The sequence below is a fragment of the Anguilla rostrata genome, chromosome 3 (genome assembly GCF_018555375.3).
Source record: "Anguilla rostrata isolate EN2019 chromosome 3, ASM1855537v3, whole genome shotgun sequence".
In the NCBI taxonomy this organism is placed as follows: Eukaryota; Metazoa; Chordata; class Actinopteri; order Anguilliformes; family Anguillidae; genus Anguilla; species Anguilla rostrata.
This window is the reverse complement of record NC_057935.1, coordinates 16,207,445-16,225,307: the sequence shown is the minus strand read 5'-3', so window position 1 is coordinate 16,225,307 and position 17,863 is coordinate 16,207,445. Positions and strand designations below refer to the sequence as shown.

Here is a 17,863-nt window from a genome sequence, read left to right as displayed (position 1 = left end):
AAAACAGCCGGATTCTAAGGGGGCGTGGCCCCTCTGCTGAATCAGGGTTAAGAGGTCAGGGCACTATAAAAGGGGTCGGGGAAACTCTAAGGGCACAGTGGTTGGTTGGTTGGTGGCTGTCGGTGTCCGCGGTGTAACACGATAGCGCTTGTTTACCGCGAACAGGGGTGCCCCGCTTCCAAAATACACATAGATCAACCTGATCTCACACGGCTTTGCATAGCATCACCTCAGAACACCAAAGCGCCATCAGACTGCCATCTCCAAAACCGGGGGGAGGGTGGGGGCGTGCCGCTCCGCGCCCGCAGTGCCGCATGGCTGGCGCCATCGTCTCCGTCATGCTCGCACCCCTCGTCTCCACAGCAACTTAAATAAAATCACCGAGGTGCCATGCAAATGAATTATATTTTTATATTCTCCAACCCCATACGCTGAAAGGTCAAACTCTATGTCTACTGCTCTTTCTGTCTCACTGCAAAGATATGACAACGTTAGAAACATAAATACCATCTATACATCGATTTGTTTTACACAGAAACCCCATACCTTCTTTCATAAGCTTTAACCTCGATAACTTTAGAACCCTACATTTTTTCTCTTATCGAGCGGCTATCAGAGTAATCTCTTGGTGGGCCGGAAGAAAATGAGGAAAGGCCCTGTGTCCATCATGCAGTCCATTCTACCTCCCTCTGACCCCCTTTGTCATTGCTCAGTAGCCTGACCCTGAACAACCAACAGCACCCAGGGCCAAAACCCTGCAATGCATTGTGGGCTTGTTTTCCAGTCCATTGGACCTGCCTGTGGGTTTAAAGAGCATGTGATGACATCACATGCTGGAGGGGAGAGAGAGGAGAGAATGAGACGGAGATAGACAACAGTGCCTGGGGGATGTGGCAAATGAGGGTGTGGCTTTGAATTCTCTTCCCTAATGGATGCAATGTTCTTGTCACTGGCAAGAGATGAAGTATACAGCCAGTCCCTTAATCCGCACACAGCATCAGCATTGGAAGCTCCAGTGCTTTTAACCAATAAGCGTGTCTGAGGCTGCGTGGGTTACACAATGTATATTTCACAACACACCATCAATTGTTTATTACACTTCTGAGAACTTTTTAGTTCTTTATGAATATATGGCTTCTGCAACCATCACTTTTAAAGCATGTTTACTCCACCATATGTCACCAAACTCCTAACAGATTTATGAGCAGTGATCACTGCTTTTATTAGCTGTGTGCTCATAAGTAGGAAAGCAGGAAAACTAAGCTTTCTAAGGAACTGCAGGGACATGCTGAATTTCTCATAAATTTTAAAGAAATCCTCCATCGCAGGATAACTGGCCATGAACAGACAGAAAAAAGTCACAGGAAAGCTTCATATGTCAACTGTTTCTGCCCCATAAAATCCATGGCATTCCAGAAAACTCACAGTTTTCAGATGCCATGAATTTGGTTATTCAATCAGCATTCACCCAAAAGCGAAAACCATTTTCACAGCTGGTGAACTACGACTCGGCATTGACCTACTGATGAGATTATAAAAGACTGTTTATAATGGCCTTATCTTCGGGCGTTCTGAGCTTGGCAATGCACAGGCAGGGGTCTGTGTTCGGTTCAAAAGTAGGTTGCATCTAACAGGCGAGAACTTTAACCCTCAGAGGATGAGTCCGTTGGTTAAATAAGTAAAAGAGTAAACAAAAATAGAACTCAGAGGAGATTTGCTGGACGAGATGAGAGCTTTTGGGTCACATTTAACGCTGCCAAAGCTGGACCTCCCGTCCCGCTCCAGGGGAGAGAGGCCACATGGCCTTCACAGACTGTTCATGTGCAGGGCTTGCTGTGCTTAAGATCTGTGAGTGACACCAGGCTTTGCTTTTGATTTTTGGCCTTTTGTGAGTGTGTCACCTCAGTTTAGGTCAAGGGCGGGCAATTCTGTTCCTGGAGGGCCGGTGCGTATGCATGTTTTTGTTTCCACCAATTACCCTGGCTACATGAGCCAATTGGCTGTATACAACAACACTGGTTCACTCGTAGATTAGATCACAGTAACGCGTTTCATATAGGGACACGAAAACAGTCTTCATTTGTCGTTCCTGCGCTTATCTAGACTGTCAGATGACACAGAAATTAAGGGCTAATTGAGTAATTAAGGCCGGAAGTTGGCATGAAAACCAGAAACGGATACGGCTCTCGTTGTCCACCTCTGGTTTAGACCATGGGTGCTGTGTGTGCTGTGATAGGTCAGGAGGCAGGACATGAGAAAAGAGACACACAATGTTGCCCTAATGTTGATATTCCATCAATAAAACAGCTATGACACTGGCCATTGTAAACACTGTTATTTAAAAAAAAAAAATAGTTTAAGTAAACATATTTTTGTTATCAAATACACTTCATCTATACATCATTTTTTTAAATAAATAAAACAAAAATGTTTTTTTAGAAGTTCACGGCAAACATATGGGATTCCCTCCTCCCACACTGAGGTTAAAGGCTTATGTGTTTGAGCAGGAGGCAGGGAGGGGCTGGCCAGGGGGTGTGCAAGGCAGCATCTCCAACCAGTTTTCCACCTCTCGGATTCCTTTCAGAGAAAGAGCTTTGCTCTGCTGCAGCAGGAACAGGAAATGTGCTTTCACCGTCAAGGAAGAGAATGCCACAATCCTCACAGAATCACCCCGGACAACGGGACAGCTAACTACCACAGTTTCACTGCATTGCTACAGACATCCTACTCTACTACACAACCGCTCTACCACACAACAATTCTACAAAATGACCGCTCTACCACACAACAATTCTACCAAATGACCGCTCTACCACACAACAATTTTACCAAATGACCGCTCTACCACACAACAATTCTACCAAATGATCGCTCTGCCACACTACTGCTCTACCACACTACCACTCTGCCACACTACTGCTCTGCCACACTACCACTCTACCACACTACAGCCCTACTACACAACCGCTCTACCACACTACCGATCTGCCATACTACTGCTCTACCACACTACCACTCTACTACACTATTGCTCTACCACACTACCACTCCACTATACTATTGCTCCACCACACTACCACTCTACTATACTATTTCTCCACCACACTACCATTCTACCACACTACCACTCTACTGCTCTGCTACACTACCACACAAGTCAAAACATGTAAGGAATTTAAATGATAGCGATTGTTTTGAAAATGTATTTAAGTTTATGTTTCAGAAAAACATGACAAACTGGTTTGATGAGATCAAGAAGAGCCAACATTTGTCGTTAAATTGATCAATGTTTACATCCTTCTTCAAAAAGAGGTTTATGTTGTGAAACAGTTGAATGTCAAATGCACAAATCCAAACCCAGAAAGCCAAATGCATGCACAATATGCATACTACTGCATTACTTCTCTGTTACTGTGGTCATACTTAAAGTTGCTGTGGTCACATGCTGAGTGCCTGTGGCCAACCATTCAGGCAATGTAGACAAACATATGGGACAGGGTAGTATAATGGTTAAATAACTGGGCTTGTAACTCAAAGACTGCAGATTCGATTCCCAGTCAAGGCACTGTCATACTTTTGAGGAAGGTACTTTATCAGAATTACTTCAGTAAAACGTCCAGTTGTATAAATACACTGTATTAAAAAATGTACTGTGCACAGGTCGCTGTGGATAAGAACATCTGCTAAGTGCCGTAAAGCAACATAATGTCTGTGTCCCCCCATGTTGCTATGCCAGATGATGAATGCACGGAGGCTTTTGTGATTGAACTGGTTCTGCTACATGTTACATGCCTAGCTGGGACAACAGTGGTTTCCACAGATCCAGAATGAAGATAACTAGATGTTCCAGGCTGTTCACATCAGACAGGCAGCTGCTGCAAAACAGCCCTCCTGCCTCGGATGAGGAATTAAAAGAAGCTTTTTGTCGACATCCTCAACCATGCTTCGCATTTTAATATAAGCGCAAGCAGCTTTCACAGAAGACACTGATTGCAATCTTCCGCAGGTGCAAGCCTTGCTTCAATTACGCCTCACCGCGAGACCCAAAACTTAACCCCATGCTGTCAAAGTTAATGTTACAAAAAAAGAAAAAACCGAGCCAAAAGGCATGGGCCTGGGACACACCATACGGATCTGAATACATGCCTGAGCCAAGCACACACAAAGCACCACAGCTGCTCATGTTTATATTCAAATGCAAAGAGTGGTTGATTCCAGCTGTATAACTGTGTAAGGTACACTTCCATTCAAGTACAGTATATATATAACATAAATATTGCATAAATTAACAACACACTGTCAACGCCTCATCAGTGTATCATATTTATAGTTTGAAAAAAAAAATGGGTGGAAGATCCATAAAACATGCCAAGATATTTCATAAATGGTGTGGTCTACAATTCCATTGGGTTCAAACTAGTTCATTGAACCAGAAGATGCTGATGCTTTTTGGACACCAAGTCCTTTGGCAGAGGTTAAATAAACCATTTTGATCCCATGGGACCTGCAGACCAAAATAATTTGTTCAGTGTTCTCAAACCATTTGAACATAATGGTTATAAAGATGGCTTCTAAAATCTACAGCTTTATGACAAACATCCCGGGTTCCATTTTGCAGTCATGTATACTGTATATTTGAATAAACAACACCTTCAATCAGAGACAAAGGTGCTGCGTCAATTTTAATTAGAAAACAACCCTGGTAATCACCTTGCCCATGGGTGCAATGGCCGCGCCCCCTCCACCCTAATAAACGCTGCAAGCCTTGGCCACACTCAGGCGCAGCACAATTCCATCGCCACGGGAACACCCGTTTTATTAGACCCCACTCAGTATTATCAAGCCAAATGAAACCCGAGCAGGAAGAGACAGTGTTGCGTCCCTGCTAACACACATCTGCTTATCATTTCTTAATTTGACCCGTTCCAAGCAAAGAGAGACTAAGTGATTTTTACGAGCGCGCTCTGCTGTGAAATGTGATGAAATTCTTATGATTCCCACTATCAGAGGGCTAGCCAGGGCCTAAGCAACTGCTTCACGCGCGACTGATTACAAGAGGGCGGGAACGGGAGAAACAATGGATAGTAATTGATACCAGTTATAGTTCTGCTTTTCAATTCCAGGAAATGTAAAACAAAGATTTCATTCAGAGTACGTTCATCCGCTCCATAATGCTACAGAACAAGGGGGAAATGCGGTATGACGCCTAAACAACTTTTACGCGGGGCGAGAGAGCTGTTTTTTCCTCCACTGAAAGGGAGACCTAAACACAGAATGTATCCTTCAAATTTAATTTGACATGTGAAATAGACTTCAGAGCACCTTCATGCAAAAAAAATCCACATTGATCTTTTGTGTGTGCATGTGGCTCAGCTTCAAGCTGTGATTCCAGCAAGAAATGTAGACCAAGTCCAAGATTCAATCAATGTTCCCTAATTTAATTCCTCTCGTTGCACTCACGGTTAAATGAGGGGGTGCTTTTTGCAACCCACCCAACACAATTGGAGGCAAGGGAAATTAAACTAATGGCTTGCCAGTATCTTTGATCAGGGTGTGGAGAAATCTCTGATTGGGGGCGGGGGGGATTTTGCACTTCTTGCGTATATGTGGCGGAATAAAGAGGCACGTTGGGCCACACAGAGATGAAAGAACTGCCCGTTCCTCACCCTTGCCCCGCCAGGCGACAAATCAGGATGCACTGGATTCCTGCGCGAGCACATTCACTGCGTGTACACCTACGTGCAGTTCTAGTGCAGGGGAAGAGCCGTTACACCGCTCAAAGCTGGATTGGCACGGTGTCAATCAGCAGTTTAAAAACGGCAGCCCTAAAAATACAATCAAAACATAACGTTTGGTTAACACCTGTCAGAGGGATGACAGCAACCGTACGGCTGGACACTGCACAATCACAGCAGCTGGCACCATAGGGGTCCCGCACAGCAGTCAGCTGAGGCCCCAGTGCCCCCCCAGGAACAAAGAGACTGACCGGATTATTATCACCCAGCATCACTCGAAAACAACACAATCAACTGTGCTGTTATCTTTAAATGACTTAACAGAACCTCTGTAGAGTTCCAAAGGACAGTCCACATAAATATCTGGAGGTCACAGTATAAGTCAAAACTACAGTATTTACAGTATGAGCAGATATAAATGTGGGGAAAGGGCATTGCTTGATTGCATTTAAATTCCTTATCACGTAGTTTACTTAGAACAAAGCTAAATGGCTGAACAAGCCCTACTGTGGATTTCTGTGCTTACTAATTATGGAAAAGGTGACTCCCTAAAAGCCATGACAACCAGAATATAGAAACACACACATAGACACACACATTATATAATTGGTTTGTCCTTTTGCAGTAAATAATTTCTGGGATTATCACAACCGGCAACAAATTTGAAATGTAGAGGAAAGCAATGGGGCATCCTTCAATCATACAAAATAAATATTAGTTTCTAAAAGGTAGTTTCTAGAACGAGAATTTACACGCGTGACATGAAGTCAATATGAAACCTCACTTGTTTCAAACACGAAGTCCTATTTTTACACGGACCGACTGAGTGGTCTAATGATAGCTTGCGATATGGTAGCGTGCGAATGACAAGCACCGGTGAAAATATTGAGAATATGATTTATATTGCAAACTACCGGTGCGATAACCTAATTAAAAGTATCCTCAATGCTTTATTTTATTCATGAGAATAAGCTCTCTCAGAAACTCGGGAGCCGAGGTTCGTTCCTCCCACGCATCATACAGCGAACGGAGCGCTTGTTCTTCAGCAACCTAAGACTGTCCTCGAGGGAGATAACGCAAAGACCGTAATGCTAAGCAAGTCGGGAAAATAGGACAACCCATCTTTAATATTCACTGTTAAAACAGAAATTAAGTGAAACGACACACATTTCTGGAGCAAACAAACTAGCCATTTGTTCACATCACAACACAACGTATAATTCAAAAGCTTACCTATAAACGGTTTGGGTGTAGTATTTCCCATTATTTCCAGTATTGCGTCTCCCCCGATGACAAGTGAATTCCAAATGCGCAACCCTGTCTTCCTTCCATTTATTCGTTTCAAACGTTATTTATCTGAGCATTGTCGCGACACGTCCAAAAATCCTTGCGAATTGGAGCGGAGTAAAATATCTTCAAAGTGGAGAAATTCACACGCGCTCATCGTATCTCTGCCCAGATAGAACCCGCTCTACAAGCGATTCGCCCTCGCTGATACTGAGCCACCCCCTTCCTCCTTTAGTATCTTCTTGCTCCCAGACGTCGTTAAAGCAACAGCCTGCCCCCAGCCCCATGGATAGCTTCATATATGAAGATGACGTTACCCCTGGATCAAACGACTGTCGTTTCACTTCGCAAGTGGACGATTTCCCTCAGCATTACCATTAAGATGTCCTCTATTTTAATATGCACGCAACTGTCTTAATGTAAAATACACGCGCGCTGTGTTGCTGCTGTAAAATTGTAATGTAGAGAAAATCTGCACGTGTTTCGTTACCCCTGCTCAGATTTACACTGGTTTCAGTTCCCTTTAACTGAATGCATTTACCCGTTGTGTTGCAAAACTAGCTTGACAGCATTTCAATCCCGAACGACACAAGTGTTTATATTGGTAGCACAACTGTGGACACAACCCAATCTGTTCAGGCATCAATATTTGAAAAAATATAGCAACTTAATTTCTGGTAAATATGGTCATGGACCTCAACATATTGTAGTACGCACAGGAGTTCACATCCCCGAGCCGCGCACGCATGCCGGTGTTTCTTATGTTATTCTGTGCAGCACCAATTGACTAAGGTGCTGTAAATCACAGTTCAGGAATCAACAGCAGATAGGCATCTGGCTAGTTTGCACTATTGGAGGCAGTCTGGTCTAACTGGTTAAAGCAAAACCCTGGAGATTTTCCTCGGCTGGCATAAAAATTCCCAATTTAATGAGCGTCTTGATGACATTATCCTGAAATTGCACTGGTGATTAATGCAGTTCCTTCCATGTGCTTATGAGGGTCCCAACCAGCTTACAGTGCAGTACAGTGTGGGGGCAGACCCTTATCCAAGCACAACAAATATTCGATGTAGTACCTTCTGAGCCCAGAGATGGAGAAGGAGAGATTCACGTGTCCAGTTAAACACAAAGGACTGGCAGGTGTCCATATTGAGTAAGGTACAAGGGGAATTTCAGCTGGACCAGGAGGGAACCTCCCCTTCCTCACATTCTAAGAGCCACCACAGTGAGTCAGGATCTCAGCCAGGTAGTGGCCTATATACACGCATTCAGTCTGACCGTAAGCAAACATCTTTGCACTCTTGGTTTAAGCCTTTATTGAAGGGTACGGCCAGTCAAGGTCAAAGAGGTAAATCCTTGGTAGCCTACTCAATACAGGAATGAGTCACACACAGCCCTAAATCAGTCGTAGACACAATTCGGGTTGTGGTCCCTGAATTCTGACCGGGAATTCCATGAAACGTGAGCAGTCTGACCATCTTTCAGATTGGATGTCATACCAAGGTCCTGCCTCATTGGTAATAACATTCCTTATCAGTACGAATAGAGATATTCCCAGTGTGCTGGCCAAAGTCCCAGATGAAATAAAAACATGATGAAAAAGTGTATAATTTTATGTTGAAAATGTATTAAAAAGTGAAAGGGTTTTTGGGACCCCACACCAGCTATTTCTGCAGGCCAGCTGTTATCTCTCAACATCTTATCTTCACTCGACAATAAGGGGAATAAAATAGGAAGCAAGCTTTATACTTGCTATGTTTTGCCAAGAATGGTTCCAGAAGAAAATATTTAACTTTAGGGACTAATTTATTGAACATCAAAGTGAGATTCCAGAGAAAACACTGACATTCTCAGACATGTTACTGAAAGGACTGGCCACACACACACACACACACACACACACACACACACAAAGAAGTGTGTAGGCTAAGTGTACTTGTATATTATTTCTCTGAACCACCAGCACAGAAGGGAGGCATATTTGCAGTCAGGGAGGGAGTTTGACATGAAGCGGTCTTCCAAGCGTAAACCTTGAGCTGAACACTAGTACACTGTAGGCTCAGTGACCAAGCCCAAGCTACATAGCAATGACCAAACATGGAGACAGAAGTCCTCCTTTTAAAATTTGTTGTTGGGATGCCTTTTTTGGGATGAAATTGCTCAACCTTCCAATGTCAGGACTAATAATCAAGCTCAAAGCCACTGAAGCAAATTGTTCAGATTTTAAGGATGGAACAGAAACTCCTTTGATGTTTCCATTGGATATAGGCAGCATGCAGAGCAAATCTGCCCTCTCCAAGGCTGGGCATAAGCCACTGAGTACAAAGTACTGAGACCATGAGGACAGTCACCAACTCCAGGAACTTGAAGGACTGCTGTTCGCATGTGTATATGTATGTATGGCATGCGTAAGTATGTGTGTGTTTGTGGTAGTTGTGTGTGTTGGTTTGTGGGTACTGTCTTTATGTGTGTGTCAGTATGTGCGTATGGGTGCTTGTGTGTATGCATATGTGTGTATGTGAGTGCGCGCATGTGTGTGTTTGTATGCGTGTGTGTGTGTGTGTGTGTGTGTGTGTGTGTGTGTGTGTGTGTGTGTATGTGTGTGCGCAGAGAGAGGAAGTCCTCCTTTCAGCTCAACCTTGACCGCTGTGATCCTCTCCAGCTGTTTCCTGCCTCCTGACCCCGGAGTGTCTCACACAGCTACACCCAGCCTGATGGTTTCTCAGAAAGAATATGTCTGCTGTTTGGCTGTCCTATCTGTCCTGGATGCTCGACCTGTGGGGCGGGAGTTGGTGGGGGGGTTGTTTTTGTGAAATTTCCGACGCACGTCGAGCAGAGGCCGGCGGACACCCCTCAGGTGGTCAGGTGATGTCATCGCGCCAAGAAAATTTATGGAGGGCGGGTTGATGGGGCCATTGCGCACACACCCGAACGGGTCACACAATGAGCCGACGGTCACCGTTCCCGCCCACCAAGCGTCCAGCAGTCACACGCAGACCACGATTCGCAAAAAACCTCCAAAATCAGCAACAAGCACGCACGAGACAAACCGCAGCAGGAAGTTGCAGTCCGACGCGTGGGTCACAACTCCAATCAGCAAAAAAGCACAGGAGAGATCATCTGCCATGAAATTCCCATCTTACCCACCCCATAACCATATTTATGGAAGGTCCAGGAGACTGGGATGGGGACATAAAAAGAGACTGTAAAAAATCATCACTGAACAAAGATTAACTTGTGGTCAGACATCAACACATCTTTCCTCTTTGGCTTCTGAATTGTTTTGAGTGTACCTACACGCATCTATGCGTCTCTGTGTATGTTTTTGTGTGTGTGTGTGTGTGTACGTTTACCAGAATAACAATAAGGAAAACCTCTTCCAAGAATCTGAGATGCAGTCACCGCTTCACCCTTAAGGCTGAGGATAAGAGCACACTGTGTGAGGAAGGGGTCAGGAGTGGTAGGGTGTGTAATGGACTGGGTGTGTAATGATGTAAGGGAGTGTAAGGGACCGAATGCCAAATGCGTATTGCAGTGTACGCACACGTAAGGCCAGGGGCCAGAGATGCTTTCTTTTAAGCAAACACAACAACAGTTTCTTTTAAACCCCCCTCCCCCCACCCCCCAAAAGAGACAGTCTCATGATCATCAATGGGAGTTAGTTTGATTAAGGATAGTGCTTCTCCGGTGATTAACCAGTATTCAGATGAAACAGCAGCAGTGTAGAGCAATTTGGGTTTCAGTGACATCAGCAGTGGGGCATGCCCCCGCAGACACACACAGGGGACCGTAACGTCCCTCACATTATCATGGCGATTAAACATCTTACACAGCCTGCTTTCATATTTCATTACACGGCAGGACTTGTTTCCCCCCCCCCCCCCCCCACAAAAAATCCAGCACTAACGGCAAATTTATTTTTCTATGCTTACGTCAACATTAGTCAACATTTATTTACATGATGTCAAACCAGCAGGCACTACTGAATAGTAGTTCTGTACAGAAGCAGAAAGAAAATGTTCTGCAGATTCAGATCTGTAGATTAGGGAAAAGAAACTGGTATCAAAGTCTTTTTTTTATTCCTTTTTAAATATACTTTAGTTTTAAACAGCTTTAAACTGCAGAATATATCATTAAAATATGAAAAAATTCAACATAGACACATTTTCAATGTCAGTTTTAGTGTCTGTTCAATGTAAAAAAAAAAAAGTCTTCACATCAATAAATTCCTCATCATATACGACTGTGTTATGGTGGATTTTCAATGCACCTGAGGGAATTAACAGCTGTACCAATATTACAACATTTGAACACAGAATCAGAGAGCAAAATACAGAAATATCTGTAACGTTTAAAGAGAAAAGCGAGGAGATGAAAGGAACAAGAGCTCTTCATGTTTCGCCTCGTTCACACGTGATTTGAGCAGCGAATGGCAGCAAGCATCGAAACACAAAAGCAATCTGCATGCAGCTCGTTCATTTCTTAGAGCTCCTTTCAAAACGGCCAAGTGAATCAATCAGTCAATCAAACAATTCTCGGTTTGTATTGAGCCACTTGCATTCAAGTTATCACAGAGTGCTTCGCGGCTGGCCTAGAGACTACAATCAGCCTGGTAGGTTTCAGACAGCAATTCAAAAACAAATCAAGTAAGGTATCGGTTAGGACTTTAGGGAACAGATGTTGAATGGAAGACTTAAAAGGTAACTTTTGAGTCTCGATTTAAAGAAGAAAACAATTTTTTCTGTGTCCTGTGGAATCTGGGGAAGGTCATTCCAATGCGTGGGAGTCCTAAAACTATAAGGTCACTGTCGGTTTTAGACTTTGAAATTTGGGGTACGGTTATTGTGTAGGGCTAGACCCCCTAGAAGCATCAGTCGCAGGAATGCAGGGAGGACAAGTGGTCGCTCTGGATGCCATAGCCATACAGTCCTGATAACACTATCGCTGTCTGGGAGGAGGGAGACCTGGTCTCTTGAAGTCCAGAAGCTTCCAGGAACTCCACTGAAGAGGCACGCCGTCGCTCTGAGCACCAGCCCTCATTCTGCCGCTGATAGCGCACCGCCAGGGAAGGAAACGCAGCGATGTCACGGCCTGCCGCCTATTCTGGCGGCCATTTTAATGCATCTGATGCTGAGCGGTGTCGCTCAACTGCCGGCTCCTTCCACTGTAATGGAATTTCGCCGGGCGACATTGTCAGCATTTTCATCTTCAGCATGCACGTCCATGCCAAAGAAAAGGTACGGTTTTTATTCCCGGTCGTAGCCACCCTTCATCAATCATCATCATCATCATCATCATCATCATCATCAACTTCAGCATTCGCATCCATGCCAAAGAAAAGGTATATATTTTATTCTCGGTTATAGTCATGCTTTGTAGTGTACAGCCATACAGCTGTAACTTTGATGGGTGTAATATTACGTAAATTCCCATAAACCCTCCTAAAGTTTCACAGCGTAAGATAAGGCAGTTCTGTGTGGGCACAAATAAGGAACAAATTGCAAACAAGCAGTCACAAACTAGTAAGGGGGTTCATGAATACACTACACAACCAGCGGATTGCCCTCCCCTGACAGGCCAGTCCTGAGACAGATCTCCCTTTATGTAAAACCATGTCAAAGAGATCTTTATGGCAAGAGACAGAACGAAAAAGTGCACAACCGAATAATACTTCCACGCCAGGAGACCAAGTCCGCGGTCCTAAAATTCTTGGGGGAGATTCCTGACAGCGGCCTCGCTCGTGAAATCCCTGATCTGTCTCCAAGAAGGAGGACTGAAGGAGGGCCCTGTTCTCCTCTGGAACGCTCGCCGGTGATATCTAAACCGCCCAACCAGCACCGTCCCATCAGCCCCTGCAGCCTTCCCACGCAACCTCAGACTCTGCGGTATGTCCGGCGGTAAACAGACTCCAGCCAGACGGTAACCCCTCCTTGCGAATGTGCCAGGGCGCATGATGAAGCAGAAAACATCTGCTGAAGCAGTCCAGGTTAGGGAGCATGTTCGAGGCAACGACGGCAGTGACCCACCTGGAAACCAAAACTCCGCCCTTTGAGTCACAAGTTCTGTAACTATGACGGCAAACTGCCTCCTCGCAACAAAGACGCTGTGGAGCAGGCAGCCGGGCAGAATGCTCCTGAGGCTCCAACGGTCATAACGGCCACAAACTGGAACATTAGACACACCGCCGTGGTCACGTTTCCCCCAGGGCGCGGTGCCAGAGGCGCGTCCAGGAGACAGCCACCATTATTCTCCCTGGAAGCCAGAAGTGGGTGAACAAACAGGAAACGCACGCTGGCGGGCTTTAAATAAATTCCGAAGTTCCACCTGCGCTGCTCGGCTCTGAGTTTAATGCTTATACAAGGTGGAAAGCAAAAGGTTTGATATCCACAGCCAGCAATCAACGTGGAACTTTCCCCTGATTCCCCCCCGTCGGGCTGAGCGTCCTACCTGGATGTGTGTGTGCGTGTTTCTCTGTGTGTGTGGGTGCGTGCGAGTGTGTGTGTGCTCCAGCCGTGTGGTACGTGCGCCCTTATTGTTACCGCCCACATTAGGGGACCGAGCGACAGCACCGGGTGAAGTAGCAGCGGGACCTCCTCCTTCAGACTGGACTCACACTCACACCAGCGACAAACTTTCCCAGGTCTGAAGAAAAAGAGAGACTTTCCTTCCGCGGGGGGCAGGCAGGACTTTAGCTTCCCGAGCGGGACCCGTCGCGCAGGAGAGCCGCTGGGCGGCCGGCGCATCTCAGCGGGCGCGCGTTATGCCCGCGTGGCGTCCTCGCTGGGCGCCGCCGGTCCTCGTGACGGATGGCGCGTCCGGGGTTTGGCTCCAGGTAGCGCCATCCCTCAGGACGCCGACAGGCTTCTTTAAACAGGCTGCCGTCGCTACGCTTCGGCTTTAAATCTTTTCTTTTTCCCTTTTGGCCGCGAATGTACGATTTTCCTAAACACGACAGTGAGGGGGGATGACATCGTATTCGGGCTGCTTTGTGTTTCCTTGACGCCATCTGGTCTTGCGACGAACCCCTCACCGAGCCCCCACCACACCTCCCCCAAAAATTTGGACATAAAAAGGGACTTTTCAAGGCTTTCTGATAATCCTTATATCCCAATATATCTAAAGTCCCAACATTCCCGTAAACGCAATATCCCTAAATTCCAATGACCTTTATTAATCCCCCTTATATCTTTATATGAAATCCCATTACTACTTCAATAAGTTCCCTATGATTTAGGAAGCACACTCATGGGATCAGACAGCGTTTCTCCATAAAATGACTGATTTGCCATGAGGTTAATGTCACCGGTTTTAAACCTCCCCACAGAGAGATTTCCTGCACTCAGCTCTACATGGGCCGCCTCTGGAATTGCCATGAGATCATCCCCCCTCAATAACAACATCATCCCGAAGACTCAGCGTGCCTGGATAGCGTCCCACGGCTTCATGTGAGCGGCACTTTGGCATTATCAACGTCTTTAAGGCTTTTCTATTTTTCCGAAAAAAAAGAAAAACGCTGCAAAAGAATTTTCCGGACTTAAACCAAATTCGGGAAAAGCTAATGTCAATGCCCTGTCTGTTTGGGAGGAGGAAATGATTGATGCTTTAATTTTTTTTTTTTTTTACTACATTGCAGTTCTTAGAAGAAGGTATGCTGCACAGCCAAGAAGCCAAGTACAACTTCAATGGATAAAACAGTACAGAATGATTGAAGTAGGCCCAACTATGCAAACAATCGTACTACCGTAACTCTGCATCGCATTTATTAAAATGACCTTAGGTTCAGGTTTTAATCGGGGTGCATACACTTCTCCACTTGGAGGACTTTTAAGAGTTTCTACAGCACTCTGGAGTGCTCCAATTGGTGACGTTGTCTGGGGTGGTACAGACTGATGATCGCCATCACACGGGTCTAATTCTTAGTGTTCCACTGCACAAATAAACATTAATAATGATATAATAATAATTTATATAACGCTTTTCCAAGCGCTCAAAATGTTGGCTGAGTACATGGCTCAGGCTACTGATGCAAGAAAGTCGTCTCTGCCAAAGAAAAAGACTCTCTCTCTCACACACCCTCTCCCTCTCCCTCTCTCTCTCTCTCTCACACACACACATCTGTTTTTCACTGTGGAGCTGACCGCATGCCAGGTCTTCTCCACGGCCTCTTGGGCACGATGGTGTTTCCATGGCATTTTACACGGCAGGGCCAATGGCGGTCACAGGGACGTTCCGTGCAGAGGACAGACAGACAGATGGACAGGCTACCAAGTACAACCAGCAATGGCAGAGAAGCAGAGTTTGTGTTTTCCCCTTTTCGTGTGGATTCCCACTCTGTTGGCCACTGCCGCCATTGTCGCTGCTGTTTTACACGTGAATGCAGTTGCCTCCTCCTCTTCTGCTTTCACATGGGGCTCAGAGTCACTGCACAGGGGCCACAGGTTTCAGAGTTACTGCAAAGGGGCCCCAGGGATCAGAGAGAGGTAGCAACGATGTCTGAAAGGGATGTGTGAAACGTTGCAGACACAGAAAAAACGTCCTTAAAGAATGGAGCCTGTCTGCCCAGGCTCCGGATTTATCATTCACGGCACACGGAGGCTCAGATCTCGCTACGCATGACAGGCGCGGGGCGGAGAGGAAAATCAGCCGTGGAGCGGCGACGATGAAGAGGGGAGGAGAAAGCGAAGGTGTGCGTTTAGCAGCCCCCTTGTATGGAGTGGAAGAACGGTCCAAACTGCCTGCTTTAAATCAGCCACTAAAAAGAGGATGGCTCTTCTGTGCGCGCACCCTGCGATTCACGCCACTCTGACTCACGCAACACAGTTCAAGGCACTGTGTCATGAGGCTCAACGTCTTGGTTCGACTGCGTGAAGAAGAACCGGGCCCTTTGGTGGTTTTTGAATAACATCGACAGGTAAAATTCACCCAAGCTCCAAAGAACATTGTTCTTCAAAGGACAATACAGGGTCATGGAGACAGAGATACAGTCAGAATCATTTCTGTTAAAAACTATTTATTAACGAGAAGAAACTGCAGTCTAAATACTTGAACACAGATGAACTCTCATAATCCCTCACCTTGGGGAGAAAGGCTTTTGTGAAATGATGCAACAAAAAATTTCTTCATTTACAAGTCCTTGCAGCCTCCAAGCTCTGGAGACCAAGATTCAAGGGTAGAAACAGGCAGAGATGTGAAATATATTTCCATTCTGGGCTCAAATGGTACTTTGTTTGCATTATCTATAAAATGAATTACTTTAGATTGGCACCAAATTGTGAATAACTTCTCTTTGTGGGATCATCACCTTGGTACTCCTACACCAGCCCCACAGTGGCTGTGTGCTTTGTGAACAATAATCACCGCTCAAGTTTTATCTGAGCCAGAAATCAGTTCACTTTTCATGGTCCAAGATTGCCTTCAGACGAGAGAACAGAAAGCAGCACATTCAGGGGCATGGGCAGAGGGGAGGGCAGGCCCAGCGGAAACAAGGTCATTTCTCATGTCCCAGAATGCAATGCAGTCAGTCTTTACGATTGGTCAGGCTGGGGGTGAGGACGGGGCGCGACTGAGGGTCTCGGGCTAATTTTAGCCCGGTGACAAAATGGTTTTGTTTCAATGTTGTTTGTGTTTGCAGGAACTCCAGGCAGTGAAGAAAGCCTGAGAGAGAAAAGGAACAGAAGAGAGAAAGGGCACGGAGCCCGCGGCGGTATTTCCGCGCGGTCCCGAGGCGCTCCGAAGCTCAGACGGCGGGAGCAGCACAGGAAGTGCCGTGGGCGAGGCAAAGATGGACGCCGCAACCAGACTTGGAGTGAAAAACACACCAAACAACACACAACCGAACGTGCACACACACAAACGCCACTGTCATGAACAAACACACACACCCACACACACAGTATCTGTGAATACTGTGCACTACTTCTGAGATCATTTGCATAGGTTTGTGTAAGCTCATCATCCCACAGATGAAGAATCCTCACTTCACTCCTACTTTGACCAGCTTTAGTGGAAAAAAGTCCTGTACATGCCCCATATACGATCTGGTTTGTCGGTCTACTTGAGGAGAGCAAATCAGGCCTCGGGAGCATTGAAGATGGAGTGTTAACTTAAGGAAGTGACAGACAAGTATAAGATTAATAACCCCGCCCAAACCCACAGGGCCCGCTCAACAGGCCAGATATAATTAGCCGGTTCTTTGATTAAAGAATTCCCCGTTCCTTCACATCTCTGCCTGGAACGCGCATGTGTCTGCTCTCAGAGGCCCACAGTCATGTTTATTTATCCAACGCTAGGCCTGCGCTGTCCGGGGGGGCCTGGGGTGGGTTTTCAGATTGGGGACTGGAGCTGGGTTTTTTGGGCAGAGTGTGGGGGCTGGGGGCGAGCCGGTGCTAAGGAGAGTCAGAGGACCCAGCAGCGCTCTCTCTAAAGCTCAGGGCTCCAGGTCCGCGGTGATCGACTCCTCGCTTTCTCAACATCTCCACAAAAAATAATTCAACCAATTTCTTCACACAGTTCTGCGTTTCTCAAGTGTTTCTGCCTCTATGATTTCGCCTGCACGTACCTTTTTTATCTTTCCTTTGAAAGTCATTTGATACCGCTCGCGTTACTGCTTCTCGAAAGCTCGAATAAAAACAAATCAAATCAAATCCAGACCCAAACCCAGGCCCCAGATCCTCACAGCCGTGGGTAAACTACGAATGACGTTACGCATGGAGCTTCGGTCGTGGCGAGGAAGGTAGCGACTACGCGCGGTAGCCCTCACACATGGCCTCCGAACTCCCCGAGCGGCACGCCGCTGTCACACAACAGCAGGAGAGCTTCACATCGACGTTTTCGGCGATCGA

General features: G+C 46.0%; 1 protein-coding gene across 2 annotated transcripts in view; it reads right to left on the bottom strand.

The window, feature by feature from the left end:
* neurl1b (neuralized E3 ubiquitin protein ligase 1B) overlaps positions 1-17,863 on the bottom strand; it is a 65,690-nt gene that overhangs the window by 16,689 nt on the left and 31,138 nt on the right. Inside the window, exon 1 of one of the 2 annotated variants that reach the window (XM_064326487.1) lies at positions 6,969-7,968. The exons of the other annotated variant lie outside the window; for it this stretch is intronic. Within the exon in view, the coding sequence (XP_064182557.1) occupies positions 6,969-6,999 (31 nt within the window). The 5' untranslated portion in view covers positions 7,000-7,968. Of the gene's footprint in view, positions 1-6,968; positions 7,969-17,863 lie in introns of those variants that run through there. 2 annotated transcript variants of the gene reach the window in all.